This window comes from Lepidochelys kempii, chromosome 2 (genome assembly GCF_965140265.1).
Source record: "Lepidochelys kempii isolate rLepKem1 chromosome 2, rLepKem1.hap2, whole genome shotgun sequence".
Taxonomy (NCBI): Eukaryota; Metazoa; Chordata; order Testudines; family Cheloniidae; genus Lepidochelys; species Lepidochelys kempii.
In genome coordinates this window covers 214,173,383-214,198,042 of record NC_133257.1, presented here as the reverse complement: position 1 = coordinate 214,198,042, position 24,660 = coordinate 214,173,383, and the positions used below count along the sequence as shown (strand labels likewise).

At 41.1% G+C, this 24,660-nt stretch overlaps 1 protein-coding gene across 1 annotated transcript in view; it reads left to right on the top strand.

The window, feature by feature from the left end:
- The window catches only part of LRRC72 (leucine rich repeat containing 72), a 47,692-nt gene extending 27,936 nt beyond the window's left edge, over window positions 1–19,756 (top strand). Inside the window, exons 6-9 of the mRNA XM_073329549.1 lie at window positions 8,524–8,613; window positions 12,697–12,861; window positions 15,902–15,929; window positions 19,557–19,756. Of these exons, the coding sequence (XP_073185650.1) occupies window positions 8,524–8,613; window positions 12,697–12,861; window positions 15,902–15,929; window positions 19,557–19,722 (449 nt within the window). The 3' untranslated portion in view covers window positions 19,723–19,756. The remainder of the gene's footprint in view (window positions 1–8,523; window positions 8,614–12,696; window positions 12,862–15,901; window positions 15,930–19,556) is intronic.
- The last annotated feature ends 4,904 nt before the right edge of the window (window positions 19,757–24,660 follow it).

The following is a 24,660-nucleotide window of genomic DNA, read 5'->3' as shown; positions in this document are numbered from 1 at the left end:
CCTCAACAGTACCCAGCTGCTACTTCTAACTAGGTGGTTCTTCTTTTCTATATTTGAATCATGATAGTGCCTATAGGCTCCAGCCAGGATAAGTTTCCCATTGTGCTAAATTCTAAATGAACAAGATAGACAAGCCTATGGCCACACCGAAACTGTGTGGTGGAGCCAAGGAACTGAACCTAAATTTCTTATACAATGATACCATGCTGATGGACAGAGCACCTAGAAAGATTTATTTTTGGAACTGGCAACAAAATAGTCCAGCTGTTCTCAAACAAGATTACAGGAACCAGAGGGACCATATTTGTGCCTGGGTGGTGAGGGAGTCTTTCGTAAATGGGAATTAGGTACTTAGCTGTCATTTGTGCCTTTGAAAATCTCCCTTTCTGAAGCCTCACTCCATTCCAAAATGATATTACATCAAATCCAAAACTAAATCAAATTTTCCTAAGGCTTAGGTGCTTCTGGGATTCCCTTCCTAAAGAGCTATCTCTCCCAAACAGTAGCATTCATTTTATTCAATAGTGTAGGTTTATGAGCTATATAGTGTTTTAGAATGTACTGACTGAACTCTGCAGCAGTAAGAATGGAACTCTATTACTGCCATCTTGTGGTTCTCCTAATACAATTAAATGCAGTGATTAAAAAATAATAATTCTGATCTAAAAAATCATCTTACCAGGAGCATAAGAAGAATGCAGATATTTCACAGCGCTCCCCCCACCACAAAATATTATAAACACAGTCATTTCCAGCATGGAAAAGACCAAATATTCATTCTCATATCCTGCCTATATCTATGGGCCCCCAAAACACAACTGGCCAGTAGCATCTTTCCATAACATAAGAGAGTGTCTCCTCACCAATCCTGTCTGGCAATTGCTTTATGCCCTGAAGAAGAAGGATTGACATCTTATAACTTTCTAACCTGTGTAGAACATCTGCAGATTCTGTCTTTATTCAGTTAAGTGAATAATCCTTTATGAATCTCACTAAGCTGTTTGCCTCAATATCTTATCCCTCTTTCCACCTTTCTCTCCATAACCACTGAACTAGCATAATCCACAGTAGTTGTTTCAGCCTTAGGGTATGTCTACACCAGGGTAGGCAACCTATGGCACGCGTGCCGAAGGTGTCACACGAGCTGATTTTCAGTGGCATTCATACTGCCTGGGTCCCGGCCACCGGTCCCGGGGGCTACGCTGCTGGCCTGGGGTACCAGCCACCGGACCCCTGCCAGCTGGGGTTCCGTCCAGCGGCCCCACTCAGCCCGCTGCTGGCCCCAGGTCCCGGCCACTGGTCCTGGGGGCTCCGCTGCCAGCCTGGGGTACTGCCCGCCGACTCTGCTCAGCCCACTGCCAGCCCCAGGTCCCGGCCACCGGTATGGGCGGCTCTGCTGCCAGCCTGGGGTCCTGGCCGCCGTCCCGGGGCTCTGCAGCTGCCCCCAGCTGTGGCCCACTGGCCCCAGCCTGGGGCAGTGAGGGGTGCAGACAGGGGCAAGAGGGGGCACAGCTCAGCACCCCCACCTTAAAAATTGTTCCAGCTCCACTGTACTGGGATATTTTTAAGTCCTGATTTGCTGCTTACATCACTATCATGCCACATGGAACAGCGCACTGCATTTAACATTGAGATTAGAATGTACATGCAAGAACTGGAATCAGAATTTGCGACAGATTTCAAGATTTCCAGCGATTTGGCCCAATGCTTTCTTTTCTAATTAAACCTGAAAAGTTCAACAAAAGCGACTTGGATTTGTCTGTATTTCAGTGGATGGGTGTTGAAGATTTCGAAATGCAGCTCATTCAGTTAAAAAGCTCAGAATTGTGGGCATCAAAGTTTGGAGATCTGCGGAGTGCACTTGAAGCTACCGAGAGAGATCATGGGGCCTCTTTTCTGACCTGCTGGATGTCCGTTCCAGTGAAATTTAACTGAAGAAAATTGCGTTTGCAATGCTTTCAGCATTTGGATCCACATACCTGTGTGAACAGGTATTTTCAGACATGAAATCTATCCTCTGTCCCTCTCAGAGCCAGTTAACAACTGAGCACTCAGAAGCCTGTGTGCAGTTTAAAGTATTCAAATACAAGCCAGACATTGGAAAACTCAGAAAGGAAAAGCAAGGGCAAGGATCACACTAAACTGATAAGATCTGCATTTTAATTTAATTTTAAACGAAGCTTCTTAAACATTTTGAAAACCTTATTTACTTTACGTACAACAATAGTTTAGTTATATATTCTAGACTGATAGAAAGATACCTTCTAAAATCGTTAAAATGTATTACTGGCACGTGAAACCTTAAATTAAGGTGAATAAATGAAGACTCAGCACACCACTTCTGAAAGGTTGCTGACCCCTGGTCTACAGGATGTGCATACCTCAGTGCTGGATTTTATTCATGCAGGCGTGAGCCAGGCATCTCTGCTCCAAGAGTCCACATTTGTTGTGCTGGACGTTGTACAACAGTATGTACCTGCATTCATACTGCTGCTCTAGGTACAGGAGTTTAGCACTATCATTTCAGGGTTCATATCCCATGGTTCTTTGTGACATACAGAGGCACTCTAAGAACTGATTTGTGGTGTGTTTTTGGACTGGAATATAGTATTTTCCTGGACCCCTTCACAGAAAACAGTTTTCCCCGACTTCACATATGTGCCGATGGCACTTCCAGATTATGTGGCCCCTCACTTTTATCCTTGAAGAACTGGATGGAAGTCATGGATCCATTGGATGAGCTGGTCCTACTCTTGCTCCTTATTGCAAGAAAAATGTTTATGTAGTGAGATAGGCACTCACCAAGACACTGAATAGCCTTTTGACAGCATTTTCTGAGTCACTGAAAACAGCAGGCCATAAGGAATGAGGGCAGTTCATTTGTGACAGGCTGGACAGATATGATGAAAGCTGCTAGTGCCATGGAATACCCTTTGGTTTATTGTCACTTCTGGTATAGGAGAGCTCACATGGTGTGATTGGATCACATCGTTTTGCAGACTTGGGACAACCAGCAGTGGCGCCAGGTCTTCTGCATGAGGAAACAGACCTTCATAGAGCTATGTGAGGCACTCGCACCAACCCTCCAGCACCAGAACACTCAATTGAGGGAGCCATAGTGATACAAAAGTGTGTCATGATTGTCCGGGCAGCTACAGGTCTCTAGCAAATCACTTTGGAGTTGGAAACTTAACTGTTGGGTTCATGGTAGTTGAGGTTTGTGAAGCCATTAACACCGTCTTTTACCTCTGGTGGCTGGCATAAGAAACATGCCTGAAATAATAGCTAGTTTTCAGAGGATGGAGTTCCCATTCTGTGCTGGGGCCATCAATGGCACTCGTGCTCATAGTTCACCCACCAGAAGGGGCAAATGAGTATGGGAATTGCAGAGGATAATATTCCACTCTTATGCAAGGCTTGGTGGACCACAGAGGCAAGTTCTTCAACACAAACATGGGAAGTTCAGGAAACTTTAATAACATTAGGCTGTGGAGATCTGGCTTGTACCTGAAGGGGAAAGCAGGGACCCAGAAATGTTATGAACGGGGTATCTGTGCCGACTATTATTTTGCATATCCACTCCTGCTATGGCTGATGAAACCATACCCTGATGTCAGTGGCTCTGAAAAAAAGGAATTCAAGTTCAAGTTCAGCAGCTGCAGCATTTGGTAGGCTCAAGGCTAGTTGGAGTTGCCTACAAATCCGGATGCCAGACAGAAGATGGCATCTCACTTGTGCTGCTGCTGTGGGCCACCTTTCTGTAAAACTAATTTAACTTTGCATGATGTTACATGCCAACCTAGTTCCTCCTCTGCCTTGGTGGGTCCTGCGCTTATTGGTGGATTTTCTCGCCTCAGAGGTTCACAGCAGCCCTCAGTTTGGCCACTTTCGTGGCTCAGATCTGCCGTTCACTCAGTTAGCCTCATCACTGGCCAGCATAGGGAAAGGAAGAAGAACAATCCCCGCAGTCTCTGCTGATCCACCCAATGGATCGGGGAACAGGCCAGAGACCTTCTCCTCTGGTGGAACCCACAGTCCAGTCCAACTCCTCCAGTATCAAGCAGGGAGTTGGGGGGATGGAGGGATTCCAGCCCAGGGCCCTGTGGATTGCAGCTGTCTACAGTGGCTCCTGTAACAGCTGCGTGACAGCTACAACTCCCTGGGCTACTTCCCCATGGCCTCCTCCCAACACCTTCTTTATTCTCACCACAGGACCTCCCTCCTGATGTCTGATAATGCTAGTACTTCTCAGTCTTCCAGTAGTACACCTTCTCATTCTCAGCTTCTTGCTCCCAGATCCTCACGGGCGCACCACAAACTGAAGTGAGCTCCTTTTTAAACCCAGGTGCCCGGAGTAGCCTGCCTTGATTGATTCTAGCAGCTTCTTGATTGGCTGCAGGTGTTCTTATCAGCCTGTCTGCCTTAATTGTTTCCAGAAAGTTCCTGATTGTTCTGGAACCTTCCCTGTTACCTTACCCAGGGAAAAGGACCTACTTAACCTGGGGCTAATATATCTGCTTTCTATCACTCTCCTGTAGCCATCTGGCCTGACCCTGTCACACTAGGTACAGACCACAAGTGCATTTTACGTGTTTTGATTTTATCTGGCTGGGGGTTTTGCTGTGTTTGTGCTTATGACATTGCACATCTGTATGAAACCCATTGTTACAGGTTTTATTATGGTTGAAGCTGGAGGGGACTGTGATGGATTGGGTTTCCACTAGGGCTGTCAAGCGATTAAAAAAATTAATCGCGATTAATTGCATTGTTAACAACATAATACCATTTATTTAAATATTTTTGGGTGTTTTCTACATTTTCAAATATATTGATTTCAATTACAACACAGAATACAAAGTGTACAGTACTCACTTTATATTTATTTTTGATTACAAGTAATTTGAACTGTAAAAAACAAAAGAAATAGTATTTTTCAATTCACCTAATACAAGTACTGTAATGCAGTCTCTTTATCATGAAAGTTGAACTTACAAATGTAGAATTATATCAAAAAACCTGCATTCAAAAATAAAACAATGTAAAATTTTAGAGCCTGCAAGTCCACTCAGTCCTATTTCTTGTTCAGCCAATCGCTCAGACAAACAAGCTTGTTTACATTTCCAGAAGATAATACTGCCCGCTTCTTGTTAACAATGTCACCTGAAAGTGAGAACAGGCATTCACATGGCACTGTTGTAGCCGGCATTGCAAAATATATACAGGCCAGATGCACTAAAGATTCATATGTCCCTTCATGCTTCAACCACCATTCCAGGGGACATGCATCCATGCTGATGATGGGTTCTGCTCGATAACAATCCAAAGGAGTGTGAACTGATGCATGTTCATTTTCATTATCTTAGTCAGATGCCACCAGCAGAAGGTTGATTTTCCTTTTTGGTGGTTCAGGTTCTGTAGTTTCTGCATCGGAGTGTTGCTCTTTTAAGACTTCTGAAAGCATGCTCCACACCTTGTCCCTCTCAAATTTTGGAAGGCACTTCAGATTCTTAAACCTTGAGTCAAGAGCTGTAGCTATCTTTAGAAATCTCACATTGGTATCTTCTTTGCATTTTGTCAGATCTCCAGTGAAAGTGTTCTTAAAATCAACGACATGTGCTGGGTCATCATTCGAGACTGCTATAACATGAAATATGTGGTAGAATGCAGGTAAAATAGAACAGGGGATTTACAATTCTCCCCCAAGAAGTTCAGTCGCAAATTTAATTAACACATTTTTTTTAACGAGCGTCCTCAGCATGGAATCATGTCCTCCGGTATGATGGTCAAAGCATGAAAGGGCATATGAATGTTTAGCATATCTGGCATGTAAATACCTTGCAATGCTGGCTACAAAAATGCCATGGGTTACACCTGTTCTCACTTTCAGGTGACATTGTAAATAAGAAGCGGGCATCATTATCTCCTGTAAATGTAAACAAACTTGTTTGTCTTGGCTTTCCCCCTTTCCTCCCTAAGAATGGTGAGGTGTTAATGGGTCATTTCACCTTGAATGATCCCTTGAAATATGTGTTAACTACTTATGCTAAACAATCTGTTCCATCTTGTATTTAGTTTTGACACTCTGAGTCCAGGTCTACACTATAAACTTATATCAGTATAACTATGTCACTCAGGGGTGTGAAAAATCCACACCCCTAAGCAATGCAGTTATACGGACCTAGTTCCTGGTGTAGACAGTGCTCTGTCGATGGGAGGACTTCTCCTGCTGAGATAGCTACTGTCTGTTCTGGACGTGGATTAACTCCTCCAATGGGAGAAGCTCTTCCATTAGCGTAGTAGTGTCTTCACTGAACCACTGGTAAAGCGGTACTGTTTTAAGTGCAGTCCTGTCCTGAGTAAGTTTCCCAAACCTGAAGAGCTGTGTAAGCTCAAAAGCTTGTCTCTCTCTTACCAACAGAAGTTGGTCCAATGAAGGATATTATCTCACCCACCTTGTCTCAGATTTTTTAATACATTCATCTTCCATAAATTATGGATTGAATTTTCCCTACACAACAGGCAGTTAAATGACCTTAATTCTGAAAGGTACATATGTAAATTAAATATTGCATTTTTCCAGAAATCAAAAATGCAGTAAGATCAATGACAGAATGGGGAATCAATTGAGAAATCGTAGCAGAACTTGCCATTCTGTCCTTGATGTTATTTTATGATGTGCATCAGGGAAATGATGGGATTCTGTAGTGTACTCAATTGCTTGTTCATTTCTGTGCACAACCTTGCGGTGAAAAGTAAATGCATATGTGATTACATTACAATGTACCTATTTATCGTGCATTACAATGCAATACAGTAAAGTGAGTGAATACAATACTGAATGCCTTCGTGAACTTACTGTACTGACAGTTTTCCTACATTGTTGTGTATGAAAAAAAGAAAAGTAAAAAAAAGGGACAGGGTGTAATGGGGTTTACAAACACCATACTGAGCATAGGCAGAAGGGTCAGGAGAGTGTTCCTTGCTTACAGGCAATCACTGAGCTATTGCCATTTTCATCTGTGATACTGAACTGTGGACACTGAAATAGAATGCTAGTAAGCTTTGGACACTGCAGCATGCTACTTCTGTTGTATGCAGGGGGAGTGAGAACTTTATAGACTGAGGAGCAGGAAGATATGTGTACTGTGAATTGTTGGAGTGGAGGGCTCTTGAAACTTGAGATCTCGTACCCACTTCTTCACCACATCCACAGTGCTAAGTGAGCTGGGCCACTGCTCATCCAGGCATGTATCCACTCACCCGAGCACCTATCCACACCTCCTCAGGTGAGCTAGCTAACTCGGCATCTACTTTCCCTGAGACACACACTTCAGGGGTTTCTGGATGAACAATAGGGTAGTTTGGATACAACTGCGTGCCTGGCCATGTATACAGTCAGCAGTGTAGATACCCCAAGAGTAGCTGAGTATCTGCCACACAGGTCCTAAGAGGGGGAGGAAAATTCCAGCGTGGCTTTTAGGCCCTCTGATGGCGGTGAAACTAACGGGTTTGGAGGATTTCTCTTTCACCTCTAATCACCATGCAGGGTGGGTCCTGCTCCACTATTTAACTCCTATCCTTTCCTTTTGAAATATTGTACATCACAGTAGTTATCTCTGGCCAGATAGCACCTTCTCTTCTACATGGCTGCCAGACACAGCTGTCATGTAAAGAAAAGAAACAGGTTTGCTGCACAACCCATTTTATAAACCATATCTTCCTGCTTGCCAGTCAACCAGGGAATGAGCTGGTCTCCATTTTGTACCCACTGAATTTTAGTGTGTCCTGTGACATCATTCCCATGAACCCAAATGATTTTGCATTTGTTCTAGGAAGACTTTGTGTGTCCACTCCTGGCAAAATGGCAATATTGGGTTGATATATATGTCTTTCAAAGAAAAATAAATACCTCCATTAAAAGGGCTTGTTTGTTCACATAATAAATATTATGAACTCTGATTGAGTGATTGAGCCAAATTTTGAAAAGGACATAAATGATTTAGGAGCACAAGACTTAGGGTCCTACATGACTTAAGCACTTTTGAAATTTGTATGCTTCACCCATTGTTTGATATGTATTTGTAGTTGTCTAAGGCATTTCCAACTAGATATATTCACAAGTCAGAAAACTGTCATTCACATTTTATATTCCAAGTATATGGTAAAACTGCTATGTACTTATACTTATCTTATAGTACATAAGAAAATCAAAGGCAAAAACTTTATGGATTTGTCAGTGTATCAAAGATCTCTTAGTTAATCATAGAAGATTAAGCAGGAACTTCAAAGGCTCAGCACATTAATTCATTTATTTTCATTAAACATTTCATAATGGGTCAAATCTTGCAGTCCTTATTAAGGCAAGGGAATTTGTTTGACTAAAGACTGCAGGGCTTGGCTCATAGTATAAAAACAATTTGGGTGTATTTAATTGTATTTTCTGCAATAACTTTGCCAAATGGTGATTATTTTCCCAGGCTTGTTAATTTTTATATTTTTTCTTCCTCCCTGAAACATTTGCAGATCTATTTCACAACCCTCTGTCACAAGATCCAGGGTACCGTCTTTATGTGACATACTTCCTTCCCTCAGTACAACTCCTCGACAGGAAGAGTAAGGACTCCTTTCCTCTTTTCACAGTGCATTGACAGTCACTTATGACTCTAGCCCATTTAGAAAAGTAGGTGAATTCTTCCTGTGGCTGTTCTCCTTCTTCCTTCTCTCCTCCTTCTCCTTCTTGCTTATATACCAAAATGTATAGTGAATTTAATCCAATTAATTGTGAGATTTTGCACGGAGGTAGAGTTTGTGAACTAAACAATTCTCTGCTTGATATCAGACCTTTCATGTTGAAACTGACTAAAAGATTTGGCTTCTTTGCTATTTAAAATGTGTATGTCTCCACTCTGAGATCTCATTTGTCTTACATAAAATTCTGTGGACCAAATTTAAGAGAAGTTAATGTCAGTAATTCAGAAATACGCACCTATTGTCATGTGTGCAAATTGGGTAAGTGCATGTACAATGGCCAGTTTATTTCAGTTTGTGCTCACCCAGAGGTCTGCACACCTTTGTAGATTTTAAATAAATGCATGCACATTTCTTAATTGATCTTATCCACATAAAACTGGCTCAGCCCACTACAAATAAAACTATTATCCATACATCTCTCCCAGCAATCCCTCAAGGTGAAACCTGGGCAAGTAGGGCTCTATCTTGCCACCATTACTCTTGAGAATAAACAGAAGAAGTAAATCAAATACATAAGTTAATGACTCGATAAGCTCGTTTCTTGTAGATGCAACAGAAGAAATAGATCCTAAAGATCAACTTCTTCAATAAATGCCTAAGTTGTGTATTTACCTACATGACTTTTTTGTCATCTGAGTGAACTGTTCAATGATGTGGAGGAAGGGGGTTGAACATTAGGAGGAGGAATGTTGGAGACAATGGGTAAGATTCTCACCCCTGCTCCAGTCCCTTTATGCTGGGTGATAGGGCTGGAGTGCTATAAAGGGGCTCTTGAAGCCCCAGATCTGGCCAGGGGAGAATTCTTCTGGTCCAAGACCTGAGGCTCAGTACCCTCTCACCAGTCCTAGTGATGGGGTGTGACTGAGATGGGAGGGGTCGAGTGGTGGGAAGGGCCATAGCACACAGTGTTGTGGAGATTCTGGGCAGTGCTGCTACCCACAGCCCATTCGGGGAGGCTGACATAATTTGGACAACACCCCAGGACTTTTCTAAATTATGCTGGGGGCCACTACAGACCTGGAGTAGCTCAGAATCAGGAGGATGTAAAGTGACTTAAAGCCATCTTTGACCTCCCCCCTCATCCTCCTCAGCTATCAGTTCTTTACTGCGCCTCTTCTACAACACAAAATTTCACCCATAGGATTGAAGCTAGGAATTACTGAAAGGGAGAATGAGTGAGTTTAATTCTGGTGGGATGAGAGGAATTTAGTTTGTTTAACTTTAAAAATCTACATTATAACTGTGTAACTAATAAGACTCATCTATCATCACTATAATCATTTTGTCTGTACGATACATCACTTTCCCCCTTTGCATTGTCAGTGTACTTTCTTCCAGACAGAAACAGACTCTTTCTCAGTGTTTGAGAAGCAGAGCACAGAGTTTTGGCTGCACCACAATCTAAATATTAAAAATAAAACAGTTCTTTTGACTTTGCTGGTTCTACTTGAGAAAGATTGTCCTCACAAATAATGGTTTGCAAGATTAGGCCCACATTACAATTTGCATGTGCACTTCTCTGTTATACAGATACAGGTTTGCTGGTGGACCTCAAGCCGATTTCTGAATGTAGAAATCATAGAAATGTAGTACTGGAAGGAATCTCAATAGATCTTCTAGTCCAGTCCCCTGCACTGAGGCAGGACTAATTATTATCTAGACCATCCCTGACAAGTGTTTGTCTAACCTGTTCTTAAAAACTTCCAATAAGGGAGATTCCACAGCCTCCCCAGGTAATTTGTTCCAGTGCTTAACTACCCTGACAGTTAGGAAGTTTTTCCTGGTGTCTAACCTAAATCTCCCTTGCTGCAATTTGAGACCATTGGTTCTTGTCCTTTCCTCAGTGGCTAAGGAAAACAATTTATCACCCTCTCGTTATAACAACCTTTTATGTACTTGAAGACTATTATCATGTCCCCCTCAATCGTCTCTTCTCCAGACTAAAAAAACCAGTTTTTTCAATCTTATAAGTCATGTTTTCTAGACCTTTAATCATTTTTGTTGCTCTCCTCTGGACTTTCTCCAGTTTGTCTACATCTTTCCTGAAGTGTGGTGCCCAGAACTGGACACAGTACTCCTGTCATAAATCTAAAGGGAAGGGTAAACCCCTTTAAAATCCCTCCTGGCCAGAGGAAAAATCCTCTCACCTGTAAAGGGTTAAGAAGCTAAAGGTAACCTCGCTGGCACCTGACCAAAATGACCAATGAGGAGACAAGATACTTTCAAAAGCTGGGAGGAGGGAGAGAAACAAAAGGTCTGTGTGTCTGTCCATATGCTGCTTTTGCTGGGGATAGACCAGGAATGGAGTCTTAGAACTTTAGTAAGTAATCTAGCTCGGTATGCGTTAGATTATGATTTCTTTAAATGGCTGAGAAAAGAATTGTGCTGAATAGAATGACTATTTCTGTCTGTGTGTCTTTTTTGTAACTTAAGGTTTTGCCTAGAGGGATTCTCTATGTTTTTAATCTAATTACCCTGTAAGGTACCTACCATCCTGATTTTACAGGGGTGATTCCTTTACTTGTATCTACTTCTATTTCTATTAAAAGTCTTCTTGTAAGAAAACTGAATGCTTTTTCATTGTTCTCAGATCCAAGGGTTTGGGTCTGTGGTCACCTATGCAAATTGGTGAGGATTTTTACCAAACCTTTCCCAGGAAGTGGGGTGCAAGGGTTGGGAGGATTTTGGGGGGAAAGACGTGTCCAAACTGCATTTCCCAGTAAACCCAGTTAGAGTTTGGTGGTGGCAGTGGATATTCCAAGGACAAAGGATAAAATTAATTTGTACCTTGGGGAAGTTTTAACCTAAGCTGGTACCCTAGGTGTACCCTAGAGTTCAGAGTGGGGGAGGAACCTTGACAACTCCAGTTAAGGCCTTATCAGTGTACATTTGGCATTGTTCAGAATAACTTTTTCAGTATTCAGGATAGTACTTCTCTTACTGTTGCAATGAGGACCATTGCTGGAAAGAGGAGAACTGGCTATAATTTAATTTAGGGAAACTATATTGATATTTACAAAGTCCAGAGATAATCTTGTTAAATTCATGGACTTAATCTTCCTTTAAGTACAACCACAGTACAATGATCATTCCTGAATTAAGAAGTTAGGCAGTACTTTTTACCAAACTTTACCCTTGACTGTCAATTTGAGAACTATTTCTTTAACATTACGAACTCCTGTCTTTACTATGAAACATTACTAAAATATACTCTTGTTTTCCTCATTTACACAAGACACTTGGTCACACTTTTGTTACCCCCAGGCGTAACTACTGCAGTTCCTTTCTAATTGGTCCCCTAGACATCAATATTAAAACACTTTACTGAATTCAAATTGCTTCTGCTAGAATTTCTTGTTTTGAGTCTTTAGTTCCCATTTATCCCAGTTTGAAAGTGCTGAAATTAGCAGGTGGTGCATATTCTTAATGTCAAAATTCTCCTTTTGATTTACAATCTTAACCTCTTTGTTTAAAATTTACAAGTGATCTTCAAACAAAAGGACAAATGAAGCTGAAAAACTTCTTTTGATTGTACTCCTACAACTTTCTGTAATTGAGTGGTGGGAATTATTATTGACTTTGAACTGGAATTCTGTTTTATTATGGATATGAATCTTACAATTTAAGACTTCATTTAGTTCTCTAGTATAATGCATTTAAACACCATGTAAACAGAGTCTAGGGGTGAAATCCTGGATCCAGTGAAATTAATGGGAGTTTGGTATTGACTTCAGTGGGTCAGGATTTCACACAAAATCTTCAGGCAGTATAAATCAGTATCTCTCTTTATTGAAATAAGTGGAGCTATACAAATTTACACCAGCTGAGGATCTGGTCATAATTCTGTAGAGAAAATAGTTTTTGTCTGAATACTAGCAAGCAGCTAAGCTTAGATATTATTCATTAGTATAGAAAGGGTAACAGTTTTTATTTGTCTTTTAACAGAAGTTACTCAAAAAGAAAGGGAATCAGCTTTACATATTTACAACCATGAAAGGTCCCGTGTTCTCCAATCTATAGGTTTTGGAAAGAGAATAGATATGCCATTGATGGCTAAGACAGTATCTACCAGAAGCATTCCATGCGCCAAAAGTTTGCTGCTGTCTCCAGGTATTTATAATGATTTAGGGAAAAACATATATTTCCAAGTAATTTGAATTAGAAATAATAATTTTCACCAACTTAATAATGAAATAGATATGCTTTATGAACTCAGATTGCTTCTTTATTTAATGAACAAACTGTAGCAACATTCAGTGAATGTGTCTTTTCTACTAATTTTTATATTACACTATGTGTTTTAATTAAACTCTGGAATAACAGAATTGCCTTTAAGGCAGCTACTCAAAATAGAATTTCATTATCTTTTCAAAATGTATTCTCATTCGTGTTGAAGGTTTTACTCACATTTCTGAACAGATTTAACAGGGAAATGAATTTTTCCAGGGTACTGTACCTGTGTACTGACCATGAATGTCTCTATGCTGTGTTGGTTTAGTCATGTCAGTCACAAGATATTAGCGAGACATGATGGGTGAGGTAATATTTTTTATTGGACCACTTCTGTTGTGTAAGTACCACAGTTTGTCTCTCTCACCGACAGAAGTTGATTCATTAAAAGATATTACCTCACCCACCTTGTCTCATGAATATCTGTCACAGACAGATCCGGTTGTTTAGAGTTTTGGTGCCCCTGGTGCTTATTTGACATTTTAGACCTTTTCAGTCTTCCAAAGAAAAAGAGTTTCTCTCTTAAATAGTGTTGCAGATGGTGCATCAGCCTTTTCTATAGCATCTAAATACACAAAACTCTAGGTCTAGAGCCTTTTGCTTAAAATATACTACAAATATATACCTATTAGAAATATCAGTCACACAAAAGTTTGTTTTTTTAGTAGACTTACATACTTAACATCTCTCCCTACCTGTTTTATTTGTAGAAGTTTAGAAATGTTGTGCTCTTAATTGTGATTTTCTAAAAATGGCAACGTAGCATATCATCTTTGTTGGGTCTGTGTGAGTCCAGATGAAATTTGATCCATTTAAAAGAAGGATGATGTTTTTTCAAATTGTCAAATTTAGAGGGGTCTTTTTGTCTTGCACACCATCTTTACTAGTAAAGATCCTGCAAACCAAATTCTGGCCTAAGGTACAGTCATGAACCGTAGTGGCTTTGAATTATGTTCAGTGACAAATATGCAATCCCATTGTCTTCCATGGGATTGGGCAGGTGTAAATGAATGCACTTTGGGTGTGCAGTTGGAATTTAATTAACGATTTGCTCATTCTAGACAAGCTGTGATCTTGTCTATACAGGGAATTATATCTTTTTGTGGAGATTGCTAAGCAGATGTCTGCAAGGGTTCATGATCATATGCCAACCAGTACCAGATAAAGAGCAAACAGCTCAGGAGGACTTATATTAAAACCAGGGATGAGAGGAAAATATCCAACAGGAGACATGAAACCTCTCCATTTTTTGAAGAGTTGGACAGGATTTTCCACAACTACATGACCACCATACCCAGAAAAAGTTTGGAGCCTGCTGCATGCTTTCTTCCCCACTCCACCAAGGACAATCAGTAAAACTCATCAGAGGATGAGCGTGAGGGGGCCACTGATTGCAGGGTCCATGCTGGCTGACAGCAATTTGAAAATGGCACTAGCTCGCCCAGAAAAGAAATATGGGGTAGAGAGACAGAGGAAGCCTGTGATTTTTTAAAAAAATTTGAACCTGCCTGGCATCCATTATGCATCCCACAATGCATAGCAAGAAAAATCCCAGAATGCATATTGCTTAGCAACAAAGCAAAGGATAATGGGATACTCTCCAAGAACACCATGCCCTTAGTACTCAGCAAACCACCATCGTGTGCACAAAATGATGCACATTAAAAGTGGGCACACTGTTCCATGTGTATGATATTAGTGTGGTTTGCGTATTTCACATTACCTAATGCACACCAAAGAGCTACAGAGTAACCCCTCCCCCCCAATAGACAAGCCCTGAAATATGATCCAGGTAATTCTCTTTTATATCTCTGAATTTAATGGAGCAAAAATAGTCAAAACTTTCTTTAATCAGTCCGGTAAGCAGAGATGACTCTCTGAAGCACTGTTATGCATATACATTAGTAAGCTCGACCACTGTAATGCTGGGGGCGCATTTTTTGTATGGAGGAATTTGTTAAGAGTTGTTAAAATATCTGCTTGAACAATGCAGTATGACCCTGATGTAGCAAAGCACATGCTTAACATTAAGCATGTGATTTAGTCCCACTGAAGTTAGCCTACACTCAGCCTCAGACTTTCTTAAACAGCAAAATATGGAACTCAGGAGCCATTGAAAATGGGTTTATATTATAACCAAAATGACAACAACTTTTTACACTGCTGCAGCTTCACTGCTACCAACAGTGGATTCTCTAGTAGTAGAGAAAGGTCACAGGTGATTCTACTGTCATGTCACCTGAGCCTGCTCTAAAAACTCTCATGCCCTATCTACAATACCGTGTCCACTATAGATAAAAATACTTACACATTTTCTCATTGTAGACTGAACATCATGCAGTTGGTTCTAATAAACGCATTTCAGGAGTTCAGAGTGCAAAGTTTGGACTTGATAATAAGTTATTTGCAAGTGATTTTGAGTGTAATGTTTTGCATAGATTTAAATCATCTGCAAAACAATGACTATAAGCTTTACTAGTTTAATAATAATTTCTAAAATGCAGGTTGAAAGAGTTATTTTTAATCTTTCCCCTCATAGTTCATAAGGACCCCTGGGAAATTAGAAACTGATATCTTTGAACAGTGTATCTTTTTCTTCACCATATGTTCACATTGATTTGCTATTGGAGGGTTGGTGCTATCATTTCTTTTAAAGAAAAAAATGTATGGCAGCATTTTTTGGGGGGGAAGTAAAATGTGAATAATGACACAACATATACAGTCAGAAGAAAACATTTAATAACCAGGAAGCTATAGCCTATATTTTTATTTAACTACTAATGTTTAGTTGTAATGGCTAGCACTCCTAGGGATTGATCTTGCACTATTCAAGTCAATGGGAGCTAGAACAAACCGTAGTTCTTAAATGGTCAAAGTGCTGTAGAAATATTAACTACTTATTATAAATTTGTTGTTACAGGTTATGAAGTTGCAAATCACATAAATAAGTAAGTAGTTTGTTTGTGCCTATTTTTGTTTTTGCACATCAAAAGTATTCACTCAATCCTCACTGCTCCTACAAAACAAACAAACAAAAAAGGCAGAAACTTTTAAAAAATAGTCTGCTCTTTTTTGTGGTGGGATAAACCACTGTGTCCATCAGTGATGAGACAATCCACCTGCTGCTATCTTGAATGCATTTTCAGTAGTATTGCTGATTAGGAAATGAGGTGTATGATAAAAGCAGTTCATTTTGCAATATCAAACACAAAGTCAGGGGTGGGCAAGATTTTTGGCTTGAGGGCCACATCTGGGAATAGAAATTGTATGGCAGGCTATGAATGCTCACAAAATTGGGGTTGGGGTGTGGGAGGGGGTGCAGGCTCTGGGGTGGGGCCAGAAATGAGGAGTTCAGGGTGCAGGAGGGGGCTCCGGGCTGGGGAATGCGGTGCGGAGGGGGAGGGCTCCGGCTGTGGGGTGTGGGCTGTGGGGTAGGGCTGGGGATGAGGGGTTTGGGGTGCAGGAGGGTGCTCCGGGCTAGGATCAAGGGGTTCGGAGGGCAGGAGGGGGATCAGGGCTGGGGCAGGGGGTTGGGGCATTCTGAGAGGCTCAGGGGTGAAGACTCCGGGCAGCACTTACCTCAAGTGGCTCCCGGAAGCAGTGGCATGTTGCTTCTCTGGCTCCTATGCAGAGGTGCGGTCAGGTGTCTCTGCATGCTGCCCCATCCACAGGCACCACCCCTGCAGCTCCCATTGGAGTGCTAGAGGGAGCCATTGGACTGCACAGGGGCCAGAGGGGGGCCATGCTGCTGCTTCCGAGAGCTGCGTGGAGAGTCCCCTGACCCTGCTCCCTGGCTGGAGTGCTGGAGATGGGCCATGCCGCGGCTTCCGGGAGCTGCGTGGAATGGCCCCCGACCCCACTCCCCAGTGGGAGCTCAAGGGCCAGCTTATAATGGCTGGTGGCCCGGATGCAGCCTGCAGGCCATAGTTTGCCCACACCGGGACTAAGTGCTAAAAATATTGTACATTAATGTGTTAGAGCAACTGAGTAGTTCTGCTATAAAATGGGTGAGAGAATTTCCTTCTAACTCCCTATTCTTAAATAGGCACTTTCCTGGAAAACATGCTGCCCTGTGGAATGAAATTTCGCAGCCCACAGTTGGTTTATTTTGTTGGATTTTTCATGAATAATAGAAATAAAGATAAAACTTAGTTCTCTCTCAGTGTTGTGGTAGGGAAAAGGATGCTATTAATGCTCAGACATTTTTAGATGCAATTTTTTTATGAGGAAACTTTACAAGTTTAACAGTTCATGCTTGTTTTAATTTATCAGTGAGCAACATGTGTGAGTAGCTATGTTTTAAACATAGACATTGTTGAGAAATATATTTTTAAAATTAGCATGTACACATGTTAGTGCACATAAGTTCGCTACCATTTCCTTTAAAAACCTAAGTATACGTAACTATCCACTTTGAGTATGGCGCTATGCAATCAGGCAAATCATAAAGAAAACAGAGTTCTATGCTGGTTTCAATACCACTCTGCTTGCTGCATATACTTTCTGTTGCTTTTAGTGCTCAGGTCCCAGATTCCACAAGGTACTTAACTATAAGCACTGGAATAGACCTGTTGAAGTCAGTGGAACTCCTCACACAATTAAAGCTAGGCACATGCTAATGTGTGTACATGCCTTTATGCAGAGAGTTCTTTTCTATTCAGTTTTTATACCGTGCCCAACACCTGAGCACCTCTATATGAGAACGACTGTACTGCCGAGTTTCTTTCTGCCTCTACTCTCCTCACTGATTGTGAGTCTACAGCTCACATCTCCTGTGGTACAACTAAAGTATGACATGGCACAAAACGAGCTTATGGAGTTTCAGTTTTTGGATTCAAAATCTGCTAATCAGAAGTTTGCACCTTGATTATCCAGAAGACTCACAATGAAATAAACATCAGTTGCATTTGCCTAAGTGTGTGATCACTTACACCTGCAAAAGAGACTATAAATGCAGTGTAATGATTAAGATTTTACATGTACATGTAACCCTTCTGCCAGGTGAGGCCAGCAACAACCAGGTACAGGGGTTCCTTTTCAACAATACAACACAGAACTGGCTCAAACCGCCACTCAGTAACCTAGGAAAATTACGCACCACCTCTGGGCACCTCCGAGAGGCAATATTTCCCCACTCGCAAGCACAGAGTCTGAGTTTAGAAAAGAAACTTTTAATGAAAGGAGAGAAGTCACCTGACATTAATTAAGGAAAATGCCACAAGGAGGATTCATAAACATAAAACTGTGCGCAGGACACCCACCCCAGAGTGCGTGGGGCAGAAGATTTTCCACAACCAAAAGTTCCTTTACTGTGCCCCCCTCTGCTTCCTCACCATACCCCAATCACAGTGGTTGTCCTTGGTCAGTGAGGACCCAGGGTTCAGAGTTGCATCTGTGTGAGTTCACCTCCCACCTGGGGAAGAAGGCACCTTGCTTGCTCCGCTATCTGAGCACTTGCCCTGCCAGTCACGGTTTCTTGCCGCCTAGCCATCTCATCAGCCATGGTAACTCACTGACTGCTTGCCACTTTTGCTGGCTGCCCATCAGTTACCTTCTGCTGCCACCTGCGTCATTGTTGTGACATCTGTATATCACTCTCTTAGTGATTTTCAGCAGGCTGGGCAGAAACACTTCTCTACCACAGGTGATTTCAGCTCTTACTGAGTATTTGAAATAACAAAAGGTTCCTAATTAAGCCTATTTAGCACTATTTGTAGGGAAGAACAGGTTAAACCAGATCAGAAAGTCTACATCTCATGGCTGGGACACCCATCTCCACTCTCACTTACTTTCACAGGGGTCTAGCATTTGAGCCCCTGGCTTTCAGCTGAGGGTGACCCCCTCATTTGGAATAGGTTAAGCACAGTTCTGAGCCCCTTTATTCATACAATAAAGACAATGTTGATAACAACATTTCACTCCTTTAGTATTCAATACTAAAGTTATTTGTAACCCAACACCAGCCAAAGTTGATCACTTTGAGCAACACAGTTCTATCTGCTGTATATCTTGGCAGAGTAGGTGTGTTCATGTAAATACAGATTGCTCCTGACGTCTCTACCCCTCCCCAGCTAGCTGTCAGAGTGGAGTTCATTCAGACCCTGCTTACATACAAGTCATAAAATTCACTTATAAATCCTACTGTAACCAGATCTATATGCACAGAATCATATTCCTGTGTATAAATGTGGCAATATTGTGAAAGTTAACTCTGAGCAATTAATATTGTATTAATATATCTTTTTGCACTGAGTTCACTTATTTTTTAAAGTTAAGGAAAATACATTTTAATTAGTTTATTGCATTTAGTTTAATCAGAACAAAGTTTCTTTTACTTGGACTTCTCTGACGCTGCCTTTTTTGATTCTCTTTTGTTTTGTCTCATTTTGATCTCAAGATTTAGAGAGGAAGTGTACAAAAAAATTTCGTAAGTAGTTATAGACTAGTCTGTTTAATCAATAATTGTCTCTACCGTTACTTTCCACATAACTGTTTCCAGAAAATAATTCCAAAGCGGTTAGGAAAAATTGTTTTTATCATGTCAGTTATTTACATTTGTTTTGTTATTTTTGTAGAGTTCCATTTGCGAACCCTGAAGATGCTGTTTTTGTGAGGGCAATGAAGAGATCTATAATGGAATTTTCCTCTGTGGATTGGAATAAAATATCCACCAGTTTAGGAATACGCCTTGAAAACAAACCAGAAGAACCTCCTGAGAAATTGACAGTCAAATTCAGATAACTGTTTGGTTCCTTAGGAAAATATGTACCTACATGTTGGATATTAAACTTTTATTGTAAGTTAATATCCATAAAACATGTATGCTATAACTTATACTTGATTAAAAGAACTTTCAGCAGGAAAATTCTAAATTCATTTCCTTTAATCTCAAATGTGGGAATTCAAGGATTAAGGTTAGAAAATGCCGGTCACAGATTTGCTGTAACTTTATCATAATGTTGCCACTAATTGAATTCTCATGAGTATAATATTGTCTGTTGTGACAAATTAACAAAGCAAACCTTTACATTAACTTTTAGGACACTAAGGATGAATGTATTCATCTTTGATATTCTTTGCTGGTTGGCCTCCTCTTTTCTAAATTAATCAGGTTTCTCTTACCACCTTAGTTTCCAACACTTCCAGGTCAGATTAAGGTTTCATGTGGCCTCTCTCTTTCCCAAATGAAGTCATTGCAAGGTTCTCAGTGTATAAGGTTGGTATATAGTCCTTATCATTGATATCTTAATTTTAGCCCCGTTCCCAACTCCGGCTACAATCCACTTTTGTCCTTTGCTGATTGCTGTTTCAAAGGAAAGTGTTTGGAACTGGCAGGAGGGGAAAGTTAATCACATTAGGAATGTAGAGAAGAGGCAAGGTAAGTCCATGCTGGCTTCTTACAAGAGTCCCAAACTTTCTTACTTCCTGTTGGCCAGAAACCTGTCTTTGCAATTGTGCTCATAGTGGTCAAGGTGAAACACTAGCAATCTAGCCAGACAGACGTATTAATCACTCCTCATGGGAAAACTCTATTGCACTGATCTCATGGAGAACCTTCTGAGCTGTTCCATCAAAGGAAAGGCAGGATTTATCTCCCAGTGTATGTGGGGTAGGGGAGAGCTTTTGGTAGATCAGAGAGCCATGATTGAGTCCACAGAGACTGGCCTGCATCCCAGCAGTTAAACACTGTAGGTGCTTTATCCCAGGATTCACAGTTAGAAGGGATCTAATACTTTATCTCACAGCAGTATGAAGCTGAGTGTGGTGTGGAAGAAAATGTTTCAGTCTCCAGGGGAAGAGGGAAGTACATTGCACTGGGACAGTTGCAATGTAAAGTTACACTCTGATTTACTCAATTACAGAAGTAAATTTCATGTTGTTAAATTCTCTGAAGATTTTGTGTGCACTGAGCATACTCCAGCCTAGGGCTGTAGGGACCCAAGCACGACTTTCCCTCTGATTGCTCCTCCCCACTGCCAGGGGCCTATGTGCCACCAAGCATTGGAACTGACAGCAAGGAAACTGTCTCTCCTGTGCTCTCAATGCTCCCCCTGCTAATATGGAAGAGAAAGAAGAAGCTGCCTGATTGAAGTGAGGTGCATATGGGGAAGGTGTCTTTCAGAAGACAGAGGGTGAGGAGGAACAGAACGGGGACAGCAGGAACAGGAGCTAGTGGAGGGAGACAGGAGCTGTAGTAGGGTGCAAGGAGAGGGAGAAGAGCAGAGAGGAGCATATAGGCATAGAACAGGAGGAGGGCATAAACCAGAGGATGGAGGGGATTAGATAGAAACAAATAGGGGCAGGGACAAGAGCCAAATGGTGCAGGATTGGATAGGAGCAGAAAGGTGGGGGGTAGATAGGAGGAGAGAGAGACAGAGCCAAGGTAGGATGGATAGAAGTAGAGGCAGAAAGATACAGGCATGTGTGGGAGGGACAGGTGCAGAAAAGTCTATAACCATTCAGATACACTCTCCTCCAGAACCTAGAATTGAACCTAGAAGACCTGCATCTCTATACTCCTCTGCTGTCAGAAAATAGCTATGAAACCCACTGGCAAGTGTGTTTGTATGTCCTCCCCATCTAGTGGCTGGTCCACATAGATGATAACAGCCTACTATTTCTATCAGTTACTCCATTAGCTCAAATGGCAGAGGTCTTGTAGAATTAAAGGTCTAAACCTGCTGACTACCCAAGTTGGGGGTCAATTTGTTTTTTTCAGTTTTTTTTTAAACCCTAAATTAGGAAATTATAGCCATAAAACTAGATTAAAAGAAAAATAAGGTTGCAAAATCAAGCATTCAAATATTAGGAAATTCCAGAATTAAGGATGGCCGTGCAGTCTAAACTTGGGCCTATTGTGCATATGTATTATGATACAGTTTTAATTGTATGATCATATGTTATTTTTCTGAAGGACCCAGGGCCACACAATAGATAGTTATTCAATATTTTCAATATTTTTTTGAATCCTTGTCATTTGGTTTGTGGTCCCAGGCCTTATTTACCACACACCGAATACACCTTGCATTGAATACAAAATTAGTAATTTACTCCTGGCATTTTTGTGTTCTCACCATAGTATCTGGGTGCTTCACAGACATTCATGAATTTATCTTTACAATAACCCTGTGCAATTAGGTGTTATTATCCCCATCTTCCAGATGGGGAACTGAGACACAGATATTTAAGGCCAAACTTGTCTTGATTATCTGGACTACCTATGATTTTTCTAGCACTTTCTATGGTCAAAGCTCAGCTCCAATTGTCTTCATTTGCAGTTGTGAGCACTCAATACTTCTGCATATCTGGCCCCATCTGTTTCACATTGGGCACCAAGGAAATGAGGAATACACAATCAGCAGCCAACTGTGAACGTTTTCATTTGAATGTCTTGCCTAGCATCACATAGGAACTCTGTGACAGAGGCAGGGATAGAAGTTCCCAGTTCCCCATGGCAGCATTCAACTGCTTTAACCATGAGACCATCCCTGCTGTTTCTGCAGTCCTTTACCTTGTTCACGACACATCTTCCAACTTCTGCAACAAATGAGACAAGCAAGGTTCGTACTGACAACAGCCTCATTCACTATACAACCCTGATTTATCTAGAGAACCATTTGTCCTGTGAACTGGAGGTAAAAGTCCTGTGGGAAAAAAAGTAGTATGTAAGCAAACATCTAATACATATGCAAAAATTAAGATTGCAGAGGCAACTTTAACTCTGGCATTTCTTAACTTTTGAGTGCTTGACGTTGCAACTTTAATGTTCTTTTAACCTATTTTTAATGTAATTATAATGATGCTGTTGCAAAGAAGAAGCAGGAAGTCAGTACAAAAAAAAGGGAGCTATACTATTTTACTGTCAAAAAGTTTTTTGATTAAAGAACAGCTAAATACTAGTCAACTTTCTTGGCGACAAAATGGCTACAGAAAGCTGTCCTGGTAGGCCATATCAACAGAATTAGTCTCCCAGCATGCCCAGTTCTTGGTGTGCATTTCTTCTTATGTTACATAAGTAGTTACTTAATATTGTTGTGGAAAACAAGTCATACCATCTATTTGGTTCAAACAGCCTGAGGTTTTTTATTGAATACAAGCATGCAGGGAGAGGGAGACAGAGATGGTCACACACAGGTGCCACCCTGGTCTCTTTCTGCCCTGCCCCTATAATACCAGTTTTATATAGGTTAAAATCCAAGCCAAATGATACATTTCCTTATTAATTATTTTCAGCACTCAAGCATTGTTAATAAAACCTTATAAGGAGATAATTAAAAACAGTTTTATAATTAGCACTGTGCTGACGCACGTTATTATCAAGATCTGTGGTTTGCTTGTGGCAGCGTTTTGTCTAGGGACTTTTGCAGGGTGGAGGGTGCATATAATGGACAGCTAGGGACTTTAGGCCCTTTGGCTCTTTTCTAGCTAGAGATTGGTCTAGTCCGTTATTTGGGTCAAATGCCACAGCCCAGCAAACGGAAATGCTTTTAGCTTAAGCCAAGTCTTACAGGACGCAGGCCTGTAGGCCTCTTTCGTTACCGCTCTTGCATATGTTGCATATAGTACATAGATTTTGCCGCAGAATGGGATGGGGTCAGGTCAACAGTCATTTCACCCACCGTATATACAAGTCTATTAATCTATAACAGTCTATACAGCTACATTTTGCCTGTGATGGCTCTTGTTGACATCAGTGGGGACGGTACACATAGCTGCAGGCACAGTTGGGCCTTAAAGTCTTAGGTGCAGTGCAAACCACTATAACACAAAAGAGAAGAGTTCCATAAGGTAAATTTCCACATGCTCCTAATTCTATCCCTAATGCAATTGAGATAAACATGCTAGAGAATCATGAATACTTTACAGTTTCTGAGATTAGCCGGCTTTTAGTCACTTTAGGTTTTTTTGCTCTGTGTATGTGTGCATGCATGGTTTTTAAGCCTTTTCTTTTAGGGCAGACTCAATATTCACAGGAAGTTTCTTGCTAGAGCAGGGTGGAAACCAGTCTTTCTGTTTTGTAGGAAATTCTACAATTCTGATTTTATGTTCCAATTCAACCAGCTCTAATTGGTGCCCTTTTGTCATAGGCATTCAAAAATATGGCTATCCTATTTGAATGCTGTGCCTGGTAGTCAGTTCAATTTTCTAAGTGTAGCCTTAGAAGGATTTTATGGTGAAATGGCTGTTGGTTAGAAAATAGATGAGATACATGTGGAGACACACCTCAGAACTGGTTGCCTTGATCCTCCAAAAAGAAAAGGAGTACTTGTGGCACCTTAGAGACTAACAAATTTATTTGAGCATAAGCTTTCGTGAGCTACAGCCGATGAAGTAGCTGTAGCTCACGAAAGCTTATGCTCAAATAAATTTGTTAGTCTCTAAGGTTCCACAAGTACTCCTTTTCTTTTTGCCGATACAGACTAACATGGCTGAAACTTGATCCTCTAGTCACTGTTCTCTCAAATTCCAACTCAAGGCTTACTTCCACTGTATCACTGACATTAAAACTGCTAATGTTGGCGGGGACATGGAACAGTTTTACATAGATGACGGTATTCATTTCTTTCTAGCTAAACAAACTCTAATCATTTGGACCATCACAGAAGGAGGCAGTATGGTAGAGAAGAATGGGGCATTGGGCGAGGAGTTAGCAGACCTAGTTTCTGTTCCTGGGTGGCT